Here is a 20850-nt window from a genome sequence, read left to right as displayed (position 1 = left end):
ATATCATTCTTTTTTGTTAAATTAAGTTTACCATAAATGCAGATCTCTTAGTAACAAAGGTACAAAATTATTTTTCACCAAGTGAAAAAAATGAGGTATTGCAAAAGGAGTTCTCCCATCTGTGAAAAATGTGCCTAAAATGACTATTGAAAAAAATATTTAGAAAAGTAGTGCATAATAAATGTATATATGTTCATGACAAAATAATCAGCTATAAAACACTGTACAAAAATCAGCAGGCCATGTATAAAATAATATCTTTATCTCTGTGACAGCAAATTCTAGCTACTACCATATCCAACCACAACACTTGTGAGAGAAGCTCCAGTCACGGTAGAGCGTGCAGTGGTACACCATGAGGACAACTCAGGGAGACTGGACTGTGCATTCCCATTAGTTTGTATTACATTAGCATGTTAGCTTCCAGTGCTAATATCCCTGACAATATAAAGTGAGTAAATACTACTGCCAATACCTGAGCCCTGAGGGCTGTGTCTTTGTTAGCTGAAACTCACAAACCAAAACTCCAGCCATTCCTTAACTGTACGAGAACATTATCCTGATTACCCTCAGATCAATGACTGTTTTAGGTGATGCGTTTAGGCCAATCTTTGGTTTGCCCTTTCTGGTTACAAAGTGTTGACTTTTAAACCAAGACCTGAAAACTCATGCTGACAATCTTAAACATGTGTACTGAACTGAGGGGGAGATTTTTTTTTGTCTTTTGTGACGTGGCCAGATGCTATACGCTGAGCTGCTTGGAAAACTCAATCATCCATCCATCCATCTGAAACAGAGTTCCACCACTGTTCACCTCAACCATTTACATTAAACCTTTGGTAAATTGTACAGTTGTTCCCTAATCCTGCAAGCAAAAAGTAAGAAAATGCACCCTTCCTAAACTCCCATAGTTAGTATACTGATTTAGGTGTGATGAACCTCACTTAAATTTTATGTTACTCTCATCAACAAATGTAAGCAGCTTTGCCAGCTAATATGAAAAAAAAAAAAAAAAAAAAAAGGAAAGAAAATATAGTCAAGTCAACAAGAAACACAAATCCAAATATAATGCATCCATATGCTCATGCACACTGAAAGTCAAAACATAAATGGGATTTCACTCTTCTTAGCATTTACTTTTTGTGGGCCCAAGTTTAAAAAAATAAAAAAATAAAAATAAATTATCAATATTACCATTTTTTTTCTCAACTTAAAAGAAAAGTGCATTTATTTTTCATCATAGCCCATACCCCGCCCTTAACTACCCCTTTCTCTCAGTCCCTCCCAGGTCTCTTGTCTCAGTTCCAGCGGAAGGAGATGTGTCGTGGTCGGTCCCCTCCTTCCTTCACCAGCGGCTTGTGGAACTCGCGGCCGGCGCGGGAGTGGATTGCTGCCCAGCAGTACTCACAGTAGTACTGCAGACAGGTCACATTGGCGCAGAAGAAAGGAGCAAACTTCCCTCCGCAGCGAGTCCCCTGGCACTCATCGCACAGCTGGTCATCCAGGACGTATGGCTTCACTTCCACCTGGGACGGGGGGGGGGGGGGGGGGAGAGAGAGAGACAGAGAGGGGGGTCTGGTAAGTGGGAAATTTATATTTTGAAACATACCATCTACATTTTCAGGATACGAATATGGAACTAGAATCGGATCAACTCACCCGTTTATCAATCTCCCCATGCTGCAGTTGAACAAATCGGGCACTAATGGCTGCAATGTAGCTTTGCTGATTGGAGAAGGCCACTCGCCCTGCCCCTTTTGGATACTTCAGTTCAGGATCTGTGTCGATCCCAGCATAACACACTCCCCCATACAGACGGTCCATGATCATGGCAAGCTCAACTGGAATAGCAATGAAACTTAGAGTGATTTTAACAGTTTGAATCTCAGAAGCTTGATACATTTATTAGTCACTTCAAATGTATACCTGCACGCAGGGGACGAGGGACACCTCCTACAAAGATAGTCTTCCTTGGGTCCAATGGCTGAGAACCATCCATTACAAAGTCACTATCATTTAAATTCCAGGGCCGGATCTGGACCTACAAAATTTAAAATGCATAATAATTTCCCCAGTGTCCTACTTGTTTCTGACCAAGATACATTTAGAACTGATAATTTTAAGGCCTTGGTGCTCATGTAATATAGATTATAACAGTCTGAATAGTCTTGTCGGTTGCGGCAGGGGCTTTTTACAAGAAGCCTCTTGTGTGCTGCATTTAGCATACAGCAGAATGCAAAACATTTGTAATGAGGATGGACACCAAAAAAAAAAAAAAAAAAAAAAAAAGCCCACTGCATCTACGCTGGAAGTGATTCGCTTGTTTCACAACTTCGAAGTTGCTGGCTGGTCATTTGCAGGCTCTTATTTAACTATTTAACCTTAGTTAACCCCTCTAATGTATTTACTACTGTTAATATTCCAGTCAGTAATATTCTTCAGTCTGGAAGTTGAGGAAGGATTGTTAGGTCCTGCACGTTTGGCAACGACACATGTGCGATTCACATGATTGCAAGTCACTTCTGGTGTGGATGCAGCTTTAATGCTAAAACTCACCGGTTTGTCTTTGATGGTGGGGCTGGAGACACACAGGTAAAGCTTGCCATCCTCCTGAATGCAGGCATCAATCAGGGCCTGAACAGAGCTCTCATCTTGAAACAGCAGGAATGCATATCCTGGAAATATTGGGCATTCAGAACAATGAGTGCTCACCAGAAAATAAATTTTAATCTGAACGGCACAAAATATCAAATTAAACTTTTCTGATGCACCTTTGGGTGGAAAATAGGACTTGCTTTCTGCCTTATGAGGCCAGTCCACGAAAAGATGACCAAACCGACGGAAACTGGCAGTGATTTCATCTAGAAAACAAACCCCCCCCCCAAAAAAAAAAAAAAAAAAAAAAAAAAAAAAAAAAAAGAACAGTTAGTCAACAAGCACATCAGCAAACCTATTTAAAATGGCACTGCATATCACTACCATGCCACAGGACACCATTGATACAGTAGCTGAAATATAACTTGTAAATATATAACTTAAATCTAGAAATGCCATAAAACACGTGAAAACACAAAAAAGTTGTTTATATTTCATTATTGTAAAAACTGCAGTTAGTCAAGGACCCCCTTCAGGTTTAACATGACTCACCTTCATCTATGTCTGGGGGCAGCCCTCCAACAAACACCTTGCGCGAATATCGCTCCACACGTTCACCATTAAGGGATGCAAAGCAGTGGCCTGGACCGAGGCCAGCAAGCCCCTGGTCACCTGACTCATCATCTCCAAAAGAGCGCTCATCCTCCATGGGGAACAAAGACGAATGACCTAATCGAGAGAAGGATCTAATTAACACATTTTAACTTCCAATCAGAATTAATCCAAATAAGTTCAATCACAAGAAATAATAAAAAATAAATTAAAAAAAAACAAAAAAACAAACAAAAAAAAAACACAAAGGACAATTGCCACTTCTTATCCCGCAATAAAATTAGGATTACTATTAATACTAGTTCTTGATGGACAGCCTGCAAAGGTGTAAACTCTCTGAAGAGGAAAAAAGGATCTCAAGCAGTGAAGACAGAATAATCAGTGATGCAGACAAAAATCAAGCAGACAAACAGAGGCAAAAACAAAGCAATCATGTCAGAGGCAACTGATGCTGTTTAAATCACATCGAAGAAATCAAAATGACAGACATGACATTAACAAGCTTTACCTCGTCTTCTCCCATAACTTCTTGCTGCATGTAAAACAAAACAAATTGTTTTTAGAAAAACATCACAAGATAAAGACATATAGGAAATTTCTATCAACCATTTACAATTAGTTGTGAAGGTCTGGACTCCAATTTTAAGAAACTTTTTTTTTTTTTTTAATCTTAGGACACTGTTGTCTGCTATGCTGACTTCAGCTGAAGTATTGCATATCATTCAATGGTAGAGGTGAATGTCCGCCCTAGTGAAAGAAGCTGAAGTTTACTGAATGACAAAAAAACAAACAGGAGCAGCTTCACAAAACAGAGATGAAATGATTCCCAAATGGAGTAGGAATTCTATTAATTCCCTTCTCTCATGTCTAAATAGCTGAAATGAGGGGGGGGGGGGGGGTGTTCTTCATGTACAGGAAAAGGACAGCATTTAGTAAAAAATTTTTAGAAAAGGCCACAAATGCAACTCACATTGTCAGTACAAGTAAACTAAATGTGCATCTTAGGGCAATATACATTAAAATGAGGCCAAAAATGTGTGTTAAACCACTTCGTTTCACCTCTGTGAATATGACCACAGGAATATGATTTTGATTACTGAGAAGCCAAGAGAGATGGAAAAAAAGAGATGGAAAACATCCCAATTTAAAATGGCATGTATGACTGTATAAAAGATCAAAGACCAGGTTTAAAAAAAAAAAAAAAAAAAAAAAAGTACGCACATCCACGCTCTCGAATTAGCATTAACAGAACTGGCTGTGATGCAAAATGGCTCCCTTCTGACTGATGGTGACAAAAGGTAGATGTTTTATTAATAAGGGAGTCTGCGTCGAGATCAAACAAATGCCAGTGGAAAAATGCTGCATATGATTGTTTTCATAACTTAATAGAAGATAGGTAATGTTCTGCACTGAGAGACTCAAGACTGCGTTGGCCTCATTCAGTGTACGTGGTTAGATTTTAATGCATGTTTGGGGGAAACCACCAAGGCATTTATGTGGCTTTGTAAAAATCAGATTTGACTTTGTGCCCTAGTGTTCATTTATGGTTATCTAATTCACTTAGTCTAAGCCGGTCTTCGTAGCCCACAATAACTGCGCAAAGGAATTACCAAAATGGCTGCCGGGGAGCCATGGAATTGTTTTGGTGTTGAAAGGTTGCAGTTAAATAGTCTTTTACTGGTTGGAATTTTCACAACTTTAAGGAAAGGTGCTGCTCCTAGAGTTTAACACACCCCCCCCTTCCCCCCCAAAAAAAATATATAAACAAACAAATGAATGAATCTAAATCATGAAACAATCTTTAACAAAAGAAAGAGATAATGCACCGAGGGTTCATGAAAACACCCGATCGGTATGACCAACGAGTAAAGCTGGGGTAGTTTTAGTTGATAGAAAAATAATGAGCAACACCTGTAAATCAGTGTTAAATTTCTTGCAGCAGCTCCACCCACAGCAAGCAGTGGTTCCACCTTTGACCCCAAATTATTTAAACTGGGTTTTTATACGTAGGGTGGACAACCTGCACGAAATGACACTGTGTCACATAAGGTGAAGCATCTTCAGATATGGGTTTTTGTAGGCCACCTTTTTTAGGAAGATTTTAGCTTCACGATAGAAAAACCACATTGACAACATTAAGGTTGCATAATTGCACAGCTAGTCTAAAGTGCACTCTGATTATCTTGGCACCGTGGTTGTCCTTAAGAATTTTCCTTCACATCCTGCCTTGACCTGATGTTTTCCATTAAGGTTGTTGGAAAGTGTTCAGGGAAAGCTACATTAACTTTTTGGGGGGTTTTGACTGTCTGACTGCAACCCAAGAATTGAAAATGATATAGGCATCCATATTGGAAAGGTCAATAATATCCAAACCCACTAATGCAACGGTTTGCCTGCAGTAAGCACGGATTTAATAAAGCTGAATAATATTTGTGGGTAGTGCCATTAACATCAAAGCACAATGCTGCAAGAGAAACATTCAAACATAACATATGCAATTACATATGCATTTTGCTACTCAAGTCCTGCAGGGGATATGGAAAAAATTCCTACGTGTCGAATAAACACAGATTTCTGAATACATTTATTTACAGCCAGCAATGAGAAAATCTAGCTAGGTCTCACTGTTGTTAGTGTGGGAACCAACCTTTTAAGGAATCCTGCTCAGCCCTCATAATGTCAATCAGAGAGTTCTCCAGAGATTGCATACTGAAACCATCAAAGGACCGTGTTCTCTCCTGCTGAAAGGAGGGGAAAACAACAATTAGCTTCCTCACTTCCCAAAATCACCATCTAAAGCAGTATAAGCTGTGAGATACCCATGATGCTAATAAGTATTAAAAGGAGAAATAAAAATTCATTTTTCCCTGTGGTGACATCCAGCACAGAGCACTAAACAGAAAATGGAGACAAACAAAGTATGTTACAAAGTCATCTGCATTCGCTTGTAATGTGACATCTTTCCACTGAATCTGATAGCATCTGATAGGAAGACACACTGCATAAAATGAGCCGGTGAGAGAGAGAAGAGAGAAAAAAAAGAAAAAAAAAAAAAGCTACTTTCGGTTTTACCACATTGCAATCAATACAAATTCTAACCAAAACTGAGGAGAGTTGGATTTTTAAAAATTCTAAAAACAAAGAAAATCTGTGAGCAACACACAACTGGTGATAAAGACTACATAAGTAAAAGTGTGTCACTTTATATAAAAGCATATCAAGTGTGTTTAAAGCTGCAGCAGAGCGCGAGACAACTCGAATCAGGACAGTAGGAAACCCATGTGATCAACCAGATGATGAGACAGCTCTTTTAACCAAATGATCTAGATAAGATCTCAGTACACAATAAGTTTGAAGTCATCCGTTTAGCTGGCTTGCCTGTCACATCTCCCGTTTTGCTCAATGGTTCATTTGTTACATTTGATACAGTTAAGCAAGTATGACAGGATTACATACTTAGTCTGTTAAAAATACACAAAGCACATATACAATCACAGTCCATATCTGTTCATCATTTCTCACAATACCTACTGAACTTACTTAATTTAGATATTGAGTAATTCCCTTAACAACAGCCTGTGTTTTATTTTAGCTGTATGCCTACCTGGAAAGGATAAACACTGTCATTGCGGCTCATGCTGTCCTCCACCCAGCCCTTGTGGTTGATGCCAGAGCTATTTCTGGGGAACTTTTGCAAAGGAACCTGGAGAAAATGTTAATAATTGTATGACAAGTCTCTTTTATATCAGCAAATGCAAATATCTACTATGAATATACATAGTATGAGATTAACCATGACAGCCCTGTCTACCTGATTGTTAGGGAAGGACTTCTTCAGTGGCGAAATAGAGTTCAGGCCTGACATCCCGCCGCCGACACCCCGTCGGTAATCCCGAATCCCCTGTGTACCTCCCCAGCCACCATACCCACCTGGGCTCCACGAGGTGGATGTGGGAGTGGAGGGGCTCTGGTAGCTTCCCCAAGGGGAGGGAGGTTTGTTCTGGGTAGGAGCAAGGTGGGGCATCTGTGTAAATGGTCCAGTGCGATGGGGATGTGGAGGGAAGGAAGGCTGGGGTTGATGAGGGCTAGCTGGGGAGCGCCTGTGCTGCTGTGGAACCCCTTGTCCCTGGGGATGGTAGTGCTGAGGGTGAGGTGTGGGAGGGTGATGCTGGGAGACTGGCCCAATCTGTGGGGAGAAACTACCTCCTGCTCCAAAGCCAGGGCCAGCATGGTGGGAGAAATTGTGGAACAGCAAATGTGGTCCATTAGCATTGGAGCCAGCGGGACCAAAGAAACCTCCAACGTCTTCCCCAACCACAGGAGACTGGGTAGATGGGACAGCAGGAGACCAGTTGTTGAAGCTGGTCAGAGAAGATGAGGAAGAAGTGGATTGTGCACAGCTTGTACCCATTCCCAGGGTGTCCTGGTAGTCAAAGCCACTTAGCACCGGAGACTCCATCCTCAGCTTCTCCTTGCCAGCACTGCTCTCCAAAGTACCCTTCTCCAGGGAGCCGTCGTCAGGTAGAGCTCCCTCAAGCTCTCCTAAGCCTCCACCGGCCTCCTGCTGGCCTGGAGACAGGGCCTGAGGCTGGGCCTGGACCTGAGATTTCTCCTGCATATCCTGGAGGTCCAAGGCCTTGGACTTTTCTGACTCCAGAATCTCATCTTGCATGTTAGTGTGCGGGGTTACTGCAGGGAACAGCCAAGCACTTCCCCCATTGGTGGAGCAGGTGTTGTTTACAAAGGAAGGGGGGCTGGGGGGGTTGGAAGGGTGGTGAGAGTGCTGGGGTTGCAGGTGAGGAGGGATCCTTACAGGGAAAGTAGATTTGTTGCCACTGCCGTTCTTCACCAGAACTCCAAACCCGTAGTCCCCCATTTAGGACACCCAGTAAATCTTAAGTTCACTTTTGACTTACTCAGTCTTCTTTATCCTAAAATGTGGTAGAAAATGTATGACAAAATTTCAAAAGATTGTTAGAGTTGGCACCTAGAAAATAAGAAAAAACACACACACACAGCCTTGCAAACGCAGTAGATGTGCTTGGGCTGCACCCTGCCTGGTCTTGTGATGCAATCAATGAGATTAAATCATTGACTCGCTTGGCTATGGGAGGCCTCAGATGAAATATAACACTAAAGCAGGAAGGCAACCACGGAAAAACAAGCGCAGGCAGCTAACAGTCTAAGCTTGTGAAGCTGACGTCTCCAAAAGGTCGTTACGCAGCTAGCAGCAAGCTAACAGCTGCTCCGCCACCTTCCATGTGCCCCATTAATCATGCAGTCACTTTTAAAGTACGTTTATGCATTGCAGGCTAACCACGAACGCTCAAGAGTCACGGCGACCAACACCACGAACACCTACCGAATGATCTCCCTTTTCCAAGCAATGACCTCCCGATAAGCAACCACTTAAATACAGGAAAATGTTGATGACGTCTCCAGTCTGTTCTGAATCTAGGGTAGTTCCCTTCACCGAGCCGCTAGGCTAGGATAATAGCTGATAACCGCAGAGACGTTGTAGCATACTGGCACAGCAGCCAGAAAGCAATAAACCAGTTCAGTCGCTGCAACGTCTCCTCGAATTTCCGTTAGCGTCAAAAACCTCAGAGTTTTTCGCGACGTGACATGTTGGAACCGGTGTGTGGCTCTTTAAACGACCTCGTCTGTTTCGTGTCCTGTATGTTCAATGTCACACAGCCTACCAATCCTTGTCATCATTTCTACATCCCGAAATACCGTGACGCAATTTCGACACCTACTCCAACGTAACGACAGACGTGTGTAAGCGTCGACATGTCGGGCATAGCTACCTTCAGTTCGGCGTCATGACCTTATCGTTTAGATGTTGCCATATTTTAGCGTTTTTTCCTTTTTCTGCATTTCCTATGCAGCCGGTGTAAATGGTCTCCACTCTCTTCTAGATGACAGCTGGACCAGTCGGGAGACACTTCCGTCTACAAGCCCTGCCCCCAGCTCCAACAGCTAGCCAGTGTGTGTCAGGATTTCCCCCCGTAGCCCCGCCTAAACAACCCTAGCTCTATTAGCTGATTGGCTAATTGCTAAGATGAACCACCCATCATACGCCTTCTCGATGAATGGCAGATACACCCAAGACGCTCTAGTCCCAAATAAGGATGTCTTGAAATTGTAGGGAAAAGTATTTTATATAAGGAAAATTATCTGTATATTTTTTTCTGTCTAAACCACAATGGAAGAGTTAAAAAAACATATTAATAATTTCAGTCACTTTTAGGCTTTTAGAGTAAAAAGCCAGTATTTGCAACCACCTTTTTCAAATGCAGATGAGATTATTTGGCTAAGCAAATGTTTGTAGTATTATATTGGCCCTGAAAAGCAGCGTACTTTGGTAGCAATAGATAGATAGTAGGGAGATTTTATTGATCTGCTACAATCCCTATCCACAGCATAGTCCCGCATAGCAATCTCGTTAAAATAAGCTGCTGCTATTTTCAGAATGTAATCGAGCTTGAGAGGTTCATTCATTTCACTTTGGCCAGTTGTCTTCTGATCATGCCATCATATCATACCTTCACTTACTAGATCACATTTTTACACAAGAATGTCATCTTCTACACCCATTATCCTCCTGCAAACCAAAAGTTTACATAGGTGTTTAATTTCCCTCTGGAGAAGCTGATTCATTAACAATGTAAATGGCCATTCAACAAGAGATGAAAGGTTGTCTTGTTCAAAAGGAGTGCACTTGTTTGCACAGCGTATACATTACACTTGTGGTAGTAAAATTACTTTTGTTTAGGCTAAACCTACTTAAGAAAAACAGGGCTTGTTTTTTTAAGAACACGTGTGCTTACATTCATAACCTTAATGGTTTTTATAATAGTATCCAAACAAGCAGACATAACTACTCCATTTCACTTCCTTTCCAACCAGATTACAAGTCAATGTTTGCCTTTACAGTGTTCCTAAACTCTTAAGGCAGACCCACCCTTCATTTGTAAGTGCTAACAGTAGTGACACACATCACTTCTTCCCAACCATGTCCTGCAGGGCCTGTTGGGTTGGTTTAACAACACTGCATTGTGTGTTGAGCTTTTGGAGTCTTGTGAAAAATAACAGGCAGCTGATCCGAGTGTTACTAGTTCAGTATTATATTAATGTTATATTATTTGTGTGTTTTAATGTATGCTGCACATTTTGTGCAACCATCTGCTACGCCATTGTGCCCATCAAGAGTTCAAGCAATATAAATGGTATCATTTTTTCTGTCTGGAGAGCAACATGCTCTGTATTGACAGTATAAGAAGAGGTGGAGCCTTCAGCTATGAGGCACCTCCGATTAGGCTTAGAGCTGTGTTATTTGGTAAACATTATAGTTTAGGTCGGCTCAGATGACCCTGGATGATCCCTTAGGTATGCTGGTATAACTCAGGCCTCATATGCTATTTCCACATTACTATTACATGCAGTTATCTTTGTGTCCTCTCTTGTTGGTCTTTGTCCTCTCTATCCTTTCTTTCCATGGGACTTTTTCAGGTATTTCTGGCTCATTTCTGTCCTGGCCCGACCAGCCTGCCGAATGTTTATTAGTAAAGCATGTATTTTCTTCAAAGTTAAGGCCAGCGACCACAATTTCTAACTGCCTCAAGATAACTGTTGTTCTGAATTACTGTTATATAAAAAAACTGACCTGAATTAAATTTAGGTAAAGTGAATTGCATCGAATTGAAAGTGTATTGAATATTTCCAAATGAGAGTAGGCCTTGCTGCAGAGGTTTCATGTGTTTCATGCAGCTCAGAAAATAGATTGGTGTGTTTGACAGCTGTAGCACACACATACAGGACATCTGTCTTTTTAAACCCAACAGTAGAAGGAGGTGGTGTGCACACTTTAACCCCAGATGGTTCTTAAATGATTCATCCATGAAACTTGGGCACCCAGTCATTTATTCATTAGTTCACATTGGAGCACACGGGGCAGACGTTCACAAAGCGCCTGGAACCAGCTTTCTCAGGTTTCGCAGCTCGGAGGCACATCCTCTCTTGCTTCTGTTCAGTCTTGTCTGAGATATGACTGTCGCTTCAATATTGACAGAGCTCAGTTGCCATACCAACCATGAAAGCTGGGAGATTTCTGGTCCAGTCAGCAGCCCATTGTTTGTCCAGGAGGTCATCCATCTCTGACTCAAAGCATGGTTGTAAAAAGCTTAGCGTGGCACCGCATAATCTCTCTCATGCTCTCTAATCCTGTTTGACGCCACACCGTACAGTTAATGCTAGCAGAAATGTTTTATACGCCACATAAATATAAAATCAAAAGTAGGGAATATGTTCACTGTGATATGTGACAAATGAAAGAAAAAACACAAACCCCCTTGATCCCTACTAACTTGATTTGGGTCCACTTGTCCCCTTAGAACAGGGATGGGCAATTACTCTTCCCAAGGGGTCACATGAGAAACTGGATCTGTTTTGGAGGGCCGCACCAATAAGCTGAAATGCTCAATATAAATTATTTATAAGCTTAGTGGTGTGACCCTCCACAACAGTCCAAGTTTTCCATGTGGCTCCTTGGGAAAAGGAATTTCCCTCCCCTGCCTTTGAAGAAATCCTCACTGCAAATCAGTTAAAAGAAATCTTTTGAATGACAGTCTTTATACTATGATGAAACATTTCTGTCATTACGGGAGTTATCGCTTCTGGAATCATTTTCTTTTAATCTGAATGATAAGAGGTTTCAACATATAGTTTGATAAGTATGAAGAAAATGGCGCAATGGCCTTTGGAGTCACAATTATGGACTGACACATTAGTCAGCATGCTCTACCATCAATATTATCACTGGCAAAAAACAAAGTGTGGAAACTGTCCACATCTTGGATAAGCAGTTAAGAAAATGGAAAAATAAAAAACTGGAAAAATAGAAGTCTGGCAGAATTAATACCACAGTGCATTAGACCTGTTCTTGAAACACACTGTGGCCCAGCATCTTACCTCTTGGGTGTGGTATGAACTACATATGAACATATGGAGAAGTTTAACATATAACATGCAATGATCTGAAGGTGACTCTTCTTTCTAAAGAAGGGACATTTTATGATTTGCAATGAAACCTATGTTAAAAAACGAAAGACACATACCTATTTGAATAAAAAATAAATAAAGTGCAAAAACAAGATACATCAATGAGGTTGGTATCAGACATACACAAACTCACGATGGTTTAAATCCATGTTTTAAGTCAGAAATGAACTTAAAGCTAATGAAGAGGTTAAAGCTGTATTCACATTTTTGACATTTAGACTCTAATCCTGGCCTTATGACGACTTCTCTGTATGCTGCCGATGTCAAAGTAAAATGTAAACCTGGAAATATTTTGTCTTTATTTCTTTCATCTATAAAACAATTTGTAGTTTCCTTTCAGAATCTCAACTTTTAATAATCAATCACCTGCTTCCTCCAGTTAGTTTTGTGTCAATAAGCAGAGATGTCGCCACCCAGTGGTTAATCCCTATCACTACCAACTGAGAAATGCAGCAGTGCACAGTGTGCAAAGCCGAATCACACAGAACTGCAGAGTGTCCATATCTGAATTAAGCCAAATTATATAGTATCACAGACATGCTGCTGCCTTTCTCCCCTGCCACACAGTAAGACAAATGGAAAAATAGAATACAGGATTTGTGTGACTACCACCTTTGTGTATGACCTACAAGTGACTTTAGAATGATTTTGAGCACCTGAATAAAAGGTGAAAGTCTACCTTTCAAATCAGAGCACCGTCTAAATGTTTGGTGAGGCAATGTACACTGTTGGGCCTTCTCATAAAAACTGACACCCTAAACCCAGCCCCGGCATTGCATACAATCCAGAGCTGCTGACGTAAATGTTTGGGCCCTTTCAAAAGAGAGGATATTTCCAGTCCTTGAAACTTTAAACACAGTCCGTATTTCACTGTCAGAAAGGAGGCAGCAAGTCAAATGAGAATAGGGTGTCTTTTAACCTGTGGGTACACCTGAGACGTCAAGGCCTTCTCTGCTAACTTACTTAGAGCTGAGTAAATGGTTTGCCTCTGGTGTCTGTTTGCAGTTTTATGCAACTTTAACATTGATAAAAAAGAAAGAAAATTGCCTTGAAGAACACAAAATGCAGACAAAAATATTTTAATGAACAATGTTCATCTGACTTAAAGAGTCCAAAGATACTTCAAGGGTTATAAACTCAACATCACCCAAGTAAGTTACAAGTCTCTAGATGATGTCCTGTAGTTTGAAGCAGTGAAAGCAGAGACTTTGTGCTTAACAGAGGAAAACCTGTGATGTAGTTATGGAGCACTAAGAATACAGGAAACCTGGTTAGTTTTATTTTCCTCTGAACACATACAGGGCAAAAAAAGCCATTCAAGCCACTATAGTATTACAAAAAGCCATATCAAACCTAATGACAGAGCGCTTAACAGATTGTCACGTTACAAACATACAGTACATTCTCATAGGATTAGCTTATGTCTTATGCTGGGATGTCACAGGAATCCCAACTTCCACAAAAAAATAATAATAATGATAATAGTAATAATAATACTAATGATTAAAAAAAGCCTCAAAGTTGCACTTAAGATCGTGTCTAAATGAGTGGGAGAATAAATCTTTATCTTTAGTATGTAGTAAAAGGAGAAAAAACTGTGAAAAAGCTTTAACTGAGCCACAAAATCTGAACATGTCTTATTTTTATTTTTGCACAAAGCACTCCTCAGCATGTGGTGAAATGTGTTCATAAACTGCACTTCCACAACTGAAGCATGTGACTGGCCTGAAATGGTCAAAAATCTGCATGTCTGTGCCCTAAAGGAGGAAAAGAAGAGTCCTCAGAGAAGGAAAGACAGAGTGAATCATCACATTTAAGAAAGAAAGAAAGAAAGAAAGAAAGAAAGAAAGAAAGAAAGAAAGAAAGAAATTGGGCTCGTCTCACTCCTTGCTCCACTCGTCTCTGCCTCTCTGTTTTGCTGGCTCTTGGCTGTGACCCAGAGGAATTCTCTGGTGGCCTCTGTAAATATAACATTTAGAATAACAGCGCCAGAGCCCCCGTGTGTGGACTTAACCCAGTTCCTGGGTCCTCGCTGTGTTTCTAACGGGTAGAATAACAGGCCTTCATGTCTGACCTAGGTATGGGACCAGAGATGAATAAGGACTAATTTATATGGGCCAGGAGATCTGGAGGGTTTCTGTCAAGCCTCTTTCCTACCCACTGGGACACCGAGGAAGGGCAGCATGGCTCGACCTGATTCAGTGAGGATGCAGGCCTTTTTGGTGCCGTCGTCGAAAGGAAATCCAGGCTGCTTAAAGGAAACGGTCTCTGGCTAGAGGGTGACTACTGAGCTAATGTGGTCTTATTTCTCAAGCTGCACTGGTCAAACACAAACCGACAATGCAAAATCCAAGACTTGGTGGCTCAACACCTTCGCAAAATAGCTTTAACATTAAAACCTCCCTCATGACACAGTATAATCGATTCAATTAAAATCACAGAGAAGCGGTCACGGTGGACATTAATGACTTTAGGCACGCTGATGTTTATGATTTTTTTTTGGGGGGGGCATTTGAAATCGAACATCCTCTTTGCCGCTGATAGCTGACAGTCACACATTTGACATTTCAGCTGCTGTTTGTGAACATGAGTGACGGCTCCTGAAACCAAACACACTGACACCGATCTGCAATGTCTCTGACACACAGTTTCCAGAGCTCTATTAACAATGAATGAGAGTGGTGTGATACTTGCATTTAAAGTAAGACACGTGAATAGAATATATCTAATACTCGTGAAGCATACAGATTCCCATTGACTGTTGCCCAGAGAGCGGTGCCAGGGTGACATCGACGAAGCGTCTCTGCGCTCTTATTTCTAGCTTTGCGAGAGACTTATCGATACATACAAGTGTGAACTAACTGCTCATATTCGTAGCATTACATTTTCATTCTCTTCTGAGTGGACTTACACTTTGAAGAATGCACATATTTAATGGCCGTCATGCACTACAATTCATATGTGCCAGAACTGGACTTAAATCCTGTACAATTTGTATTAATCATCAAGTATCTATAGTTATAATACATATCTCCACTTTGAAAACAGCAAATAGTGTATGTTACATATCTACAGACCTTTGTGTGATGGGTGCAATACTGTGAAGAGAATGACAGACAGCACACCATATACTATGTCATCAGTATTGCATATTGTAACTATATTTATACATGTTCATATAAATATAGATATTCTATGTACATATTGATATTTCAACTTTGCATAAAGAATAAAATAAATAATACAAATATAATCAAATCTTACAGTGAGTATGATTTGAGAAAATGCTATATTAGAGCCAAAATAGTCCTAACAGCTGAAATAGTCAACAATTGTTATTCATTTTTAAAATAATAATGATAATAATAATAATGATAATGTGGCCTACAGTCTGGCATGAGCTACACCATGATTACCCTGCACATTTACCATGTGGGACTGCTGGAATGACTAGAAAGGGCGGAATAAGGATAGGAAAATTCGGGGCTTGTTTCCTTCAGCTCAGTCTATGGGAATTTGTGTGTGTGTGTTGAAAGGTGTGCGAATATGTGTGTGTTTGTAGTTGTGTGAAGGTGTACACAAGTCTGCAAGTGTGGCTTTTAAATGGTGTAGGAGGTCAAAAGTCCATTTCCTGAGCTTTCACCTCCGGATGTCGGTGGCCTTGGGGTCTTCCTCCTCAGCCACCACTCCAGCTTCCGGACTATGACGGCGGGGTCCCTGGCTGCGGTTACGTGGGTGAGAGCTGAAGCCTGCCTTACCAGCTTTCTCCTTTTCACCTTGCCGCGGCAGGCGAGGGTGCTCCGGTTCAGGCTGTGAAGGCATGAGGTGGCGGCGGTTTTCGACTGGGGTGCTGGCAGGAGACGGGGCCATTGAGGTGCAGAGGCTCAAGCTGTCGCAGAGGGCCCCCCAGTTCTGCTCACACTGTAGTCGGACGCTGCGTGACAGCGCCTCCTTCACTTCCTCTCCACAACTCAGGAGAATATTCACCAGCTCTACATATGGACTGAGCAGAGAGAGGCACATTAGGTTTGGAAGTACAATAAGCGTCTAGCAAATGGATAGACTTCACTGAGATGCATCTTTACAATCAACAGAAGAACAAATAAAAATATCCACAAAATCGTAATTTTTTTTCAAAAAAGATCTGGGATTAAAGAGAAGGGACGGCTTAGAGAAAATACCGCTCTAAACCTGGTCCAGATCAGTCCCTTACCCTTTGGGGAATAGATCTTGGAAATGGATCATCTCCACCATGACGGCCACGTTCTCCTTAGCGGCAGAGCACAGGTTGTGTTTGATGTAGCACTCTCTCTGGAGCTGGAACACCATCTCCTTAATGGACACACACTTTCTGCTGATGCAGCCGAACTTGTGTCGCAGACCATGCGCCATACATTTCAAAGCATCCTTGATGAAGGACTTCCCCTATGTACACATAAAGACGGGTTCCCTTTAAGTTCCTAGAAAATCAGCTATAGAGCAAGCTCATGTGGTGTTCCTTCTCTCTTGCATGTATAGTACTTACACAGATAGCTTTGGCATTTTGTGGGTACCGTACATCTATTTTAGTAGTTTTGGAGTGTATTTTTGGTTGTGTTCTATAAATGGTAACTACACTTTATTCACAAGGAAAATGGACATGTAATTCTGTAATCAGTAGTCAAATACCGCTGTTCTTCTACTGAAATCTTCTGAAATGTAAGTTCCTAGTATGTGACCCTATAGGCATATTAACACCCCAGTCAAGCCTGGGTTGGCAGGGTTTCAACCTCTGCTATGTATGAAAAGGGAGCTCACTGGGCTTCTAGCCAGCTGGCTCATGACGCTTAGTCCTAACTGTACACACATCACTCCGCTGAAAGGCATGTGAACTTGTCAAGAAAGGGAAAAAGAAATAGATGATTAGTTCAGGGCATGTATGATCGCACTTCTAAAAAGAAAATTGATGATTCAGAAGCAATGGACTAATAAAAAGGAAAGCTGCCTCTTGTTTTACCATTTTCTTTTTTGCTAACAGACGGATTAGTTTAGTACCTGAGAGTCAAATTTGCCAGCGTTGTGCAGGAACGTCATGCAGATTTCCTGTAGCCCTCGTATCTCGCAGGAGTTGTTCTCAAAGCACTCAAACACACCGCAGCCGACATCCCCTGCACTCACCAGGCAGTGCTGAATCTCAGCTGGAAACAGAGAACAGGTTAGAGGAGGGACCTTATCATCTGCTCTCAGCATAGAAAGCACACAGACCGTTACAAGCGTGCTGGCAACGAAGACCATACAGCTTGGAGGCACAACTCCACTTCAGTACCGATTGCTGCACAAATCATAAAGCTGATGTGGCGTATAACTATTTCCACAGATGCTGTTCGTGTGCGTTCTCTCTAATAGAGAGAGAAAGAATGCAGGGGAGGGTGTGTGCAGGGATGAGAGGAAGTCTTAATTTCCCCAAGCTGAGGGGTTCCTGCAGAGGAACACTTGGTGACAGATATTACTGTGTCATTCTGCACCACAATCCATCTGCACTGCCTAGCATTGAGATAGGATGGTGCATTGCAGATACAGCCTTAACTACTTGTGGAGGAAACACAAGCAGCCATTTCAGTGTCCCCCCTAAATGTGCATCAACAAGTCTTGCACTCTTATATTTGCAGAGCCAATCAAGTGCATACTGAAAATGCAACAGCAGTGATGCAAGCACAAAAAAGAGAACTTTTCACATTTACATCAAAGGCTTGTCTCTTTCCCCCTTTCTTTTGTTTTAACTGCAGGCATCAGATACAAGTATCAAAAAAACAAAAAAAAAAAGGGCAGAATCACATCACAAATCACAGTGGGACCCCGTATCAATTTTAGATTAATTTGGCAGATGGCAAGTTACCTCGTGAGGCAACAGAGCATTTACAGTTCAGTCTGGCTCTGACAACCGTTAACTGTTAACTTAAGTAATACATCATTACACAGGTGATAAGTTTTGGAGCTGGTAACTGATGGGCGTGAGAACAGTTTTTGTCTCACAGTCAGAGTTGCGCCCTGTTTGCAAGAAAAGGAGACTCTGTCTCGACCACAGCAAATAAAGGATTAAGTGTGACTTATTAGAAATCCCGCTTGTCAACAAAGAGCCTCTTTTTTTCGTGGTAGTGGTGGTGAGGCTGTGTGTGTGTGTTTGGAGGAGAGAGGGGCGGGGGCTGCTACGGGGGTTTTGTAGGCACTGAGTTGAACTTTAGTGCGCAGGAAAAGTGAGCCGCTGTCAGCAGTGCTTGTTTTGGCATCACGGGAATGTGCTTGGATCGTACGAGCTTGGCCGCAGCTTGCATTGAATTACACAGTGGTGTTACCAGGGTCTCTGCAGAGAGAGAGAGAGAGACCTGCATTGGAGTTTGTCCCCATTTTTTTTTTCAGCGTGGAGGAAAGATAACAACTAGGCTCTAATATTTTGACACAGGTTCACATGGTCGGTCTCGACCAAGACTTGGGGTCTGTGAGGGTAAAAAATCACTCAATATAAAGTGCAAGTTCCAGGGAAAGAGCAGCAGTCCGAGAAGGTGATGGTGGTGGTGGTATTGGGGCTTTGTGTTAATTGGGTGAAGCATACTTCCCCCCCTTTTTTAAATGGTATTTAATAAGCACTACTGCCTCAAAGGATTGGTTCAGTAAATTAACTCCAGCTTGCCTTCAGCGCAGACCAAGTACCGCACTAGTGCACTCATTACCGCTCTACTAACCTGCACACCTCACCCAGCACTGATATCAGGAGACAGCCTACACAGCGCAGACATACATATTTACATGTATTTTTTTTAAGCAGCTAACCACTGAAATAATCAGCTGTGGCACGCGCGCACACATTAACAAGCGCGCACGCACACCTAGATGCGCTGCCGTATACGTTGCCTATTACCTTGCGCCGTTCTATTAATAGTTTACTAACATACTGAATTTCTATCTGAGTATTTACAAAATATCGTCTTTCGCAGGTATCGAAAAACGTCTCTCGAGTGAAACGTCGGGATTTAAGTTAAAATAAATAAATAAAAATAAAACATTTTATTTATTTATTTATTTTTTAAACGGATTTGCCAAAACCGACTAAACGTGCCTCCTGCATGGTTTAATTGTGCAGCCACGAGAAACACGTGTCCGGTCAAACCCCACGACTCTTACCTCTATTGCCACTCATTTCTTACCTGTGTTCTGCAGCGAGAGGCGTCCTTTCTGGCTCGCAGGTTTCTCCGGGGGGGTGTCATAAATGTCAATATTATCCGTTCCCACTACTTGCTCCAGTACTGACAAAACCAGCAGCAGCAGCACGGCCAGATTGACAAACATTGCTTCTCCGACAATGAGCTTCTATCCCCACTGCAAAGATTCGGCGAGTGCGAGTGTCTCTGCGTGGGTGAGGGTGCACCTTGGATCGACGGAGCTGCTGCTCGGTGGCTTATGGGGCAGCTGTTGGACTGAATGCACGAGCTGGAAGTGATGCTGCCTATATTTCTAAGAGCCCCGGGTGTCAATTTGGATGAAGGAGTTAAGCAGGTGTTGTCGGTCGGGGCTTTACAACCAATCAGAGACGCAGAAATCCACGTCCAAGGTTTTAGGGGAGTGTCCAGCGAAAAGTCCCCTTTTTGCCATAAAAACTGGCCCTCTAAGGCAATATTCATGAGTAAGCTGACTTGAATTCTACAATCAGCATAACCCTCAGACATCCAATATCCCAACCAGACGTTTAATAGTCTTTATCTAGTTGATTTGATCTAAGATAAGCTGCAGTTCCTGCTTTTTATTGCAGCAATGAAAAGTAAACAGAAAGTCTGCTTATGCCATGGAAACACTTACATAGGATACACAGAGCAGTGGGAGATTCAAGACGCATTACGCTTACCAATATGCTGGAAAATGTAACATGTGTAATGTCCAAACACTCTGCAATAAAAAAGCAATCTGATGTCAGTGGATCTGCAGCTTACTACTCATTATTCTAAGGCAGCTTTTAAATTAAGCGCAGTGTCGACAACATGTGTGAGAACACTACTTCCACAGAAGGTGGTTGCAAAGTTTGCTGTGACAGAAACGCTTAATGAAATTTAACTGCCTGGCAATTGCACACCAGCCTATTAATAATATACACTGATTTTAAGGTTAGATTATAATAACTTTTATGACTGACTGCTGACTGCTATAAATAGAATTCCTTAACTTTTTTTTATGGGGAACTACATACAGAGAGCTCTGTTACACAATTCCCAGTTTAGTCTGTGACAATGAGTTCCTACTCACTACTACAGGGAGTGATCTAAGAATAGAGGACAAACACTGGCAAGGTTGCACATTTGGAGACGCTTGAGGAATCTTTTTCAAGAGCAACACTTGAGGATGCCATGTGGAATGACTGCAAGCTCACTGCAGAAGGAACATTAAGTCTCCATATTCTGAATTTTTCCAGTGACCTAATGGCATTGCTGCTTTTCAGGTAAAGCCCTCTATAGGAGTCGGTAGAGTGATGCAAGCATGGGTGCATGGCTTGGGATGCCAGAGGGCTGCTACATGTGGAAAAAAGAAATGGCAAGGACAGCAGGAAATGACCGT

The 20850-nt window shown here is 41.8% G+C and overlaps 2 protein-coding genes across 4 annotated transcripts; both read right to left on the bottom strand.

The window, feature by feature from the left end:
* Nucleotides 1-915: 915 nt before the first annotated feature.
* On the bottom strand, nucleotides 916-9178 carry LOC113034606 (cytoplasmic polyadenylation element-binding protein 4-like). Of its 3 annotated transcripts, none has more exons than XM_026189315.2 (11): nucleotides 9018-9178; nucleotides 7019-8138; nucleotides 6812-6910; nucleotides 5855-5948; nucleotides 3716-3739; nucleotides 3148-3324; nucleotides 2772-2861; nucleotides 2557-2675; nucleotides 1927-2041; nucleotides 1660-1841; nucleotides 916-1526 (listed from the first exon to the last, which is right to left on the bottom strand). In XM_026189315.2, exons 2-11 carry the CDS (start codon nucleotides 8081-8083, stop codon nucleotides 1299-1301), a joined length of 2193 nt encoding a protein of 730 aa, XP_026045100.2. In that variant the 5' UTR covers nucleotides 8084-8138; nucleotides 9018-9178; the 3' UTR covers nucleotides 916-1298. The 3 variants fall into 3 exon arrangements, with proteins under 3 accessions (XP_026045100.2, XP_026045117.2, XP_026045108.2); XM_026189332.2 differs by having other exon boundaries at nucleotides 5855-5945; XM_026189323.2 differs by lacking the exon at nucleotides 9018-9178 and adding an exon at nucleotides 8570-8936.
* Nucleotides 9179-15399: 6221 nt separating this feature from the next.
* stc2a (stanniocalcin 2a) lies at nucleotides 15400-19759 on the bottom strand. The gene is made up of 4 exons (XM_026189303.2): nucleotides 19452-19759; nucleotides 17305-17447; nucleotides 16484-16695; nucleotides 15400-16273 (listed from the first exon to the last, which is right to left on the bottom strand). The coding sequence occupies exons 1-4, from the start codon at nucleotides 19591-19593 to the stop codon at nucleotides 15910-15912; spliced, it is 861 nt and encodes a 286-aa protein (XP_026045088.1). The 5' UTR covers nucleotides 19594-19759; the 3' UTR covers nucleotides 15400-15909.
* Nucleotides 19760-20850: the final 1091 nt, after the last annotated feature.

This window comes from Astatotilapia calliptera, chromosome 2, assembly GCF_964374335.1.
Source record: "Astatotilapia calliptera chromosome 2, fAstCal68.1, whole genome shotgun sequence".
Lineage (NCBI taxonomy): Eukaryota > Metazoa > Chordata > Actinopteri > Cichliformes > Cichlidae > Astatotilapia > Astatotilapia calliptera.
The sequence above is the reverse complement of the archived record's forward strand: the minus strand, read 5'-3'. Positions and strand labels throughout refer to the sequence as shown.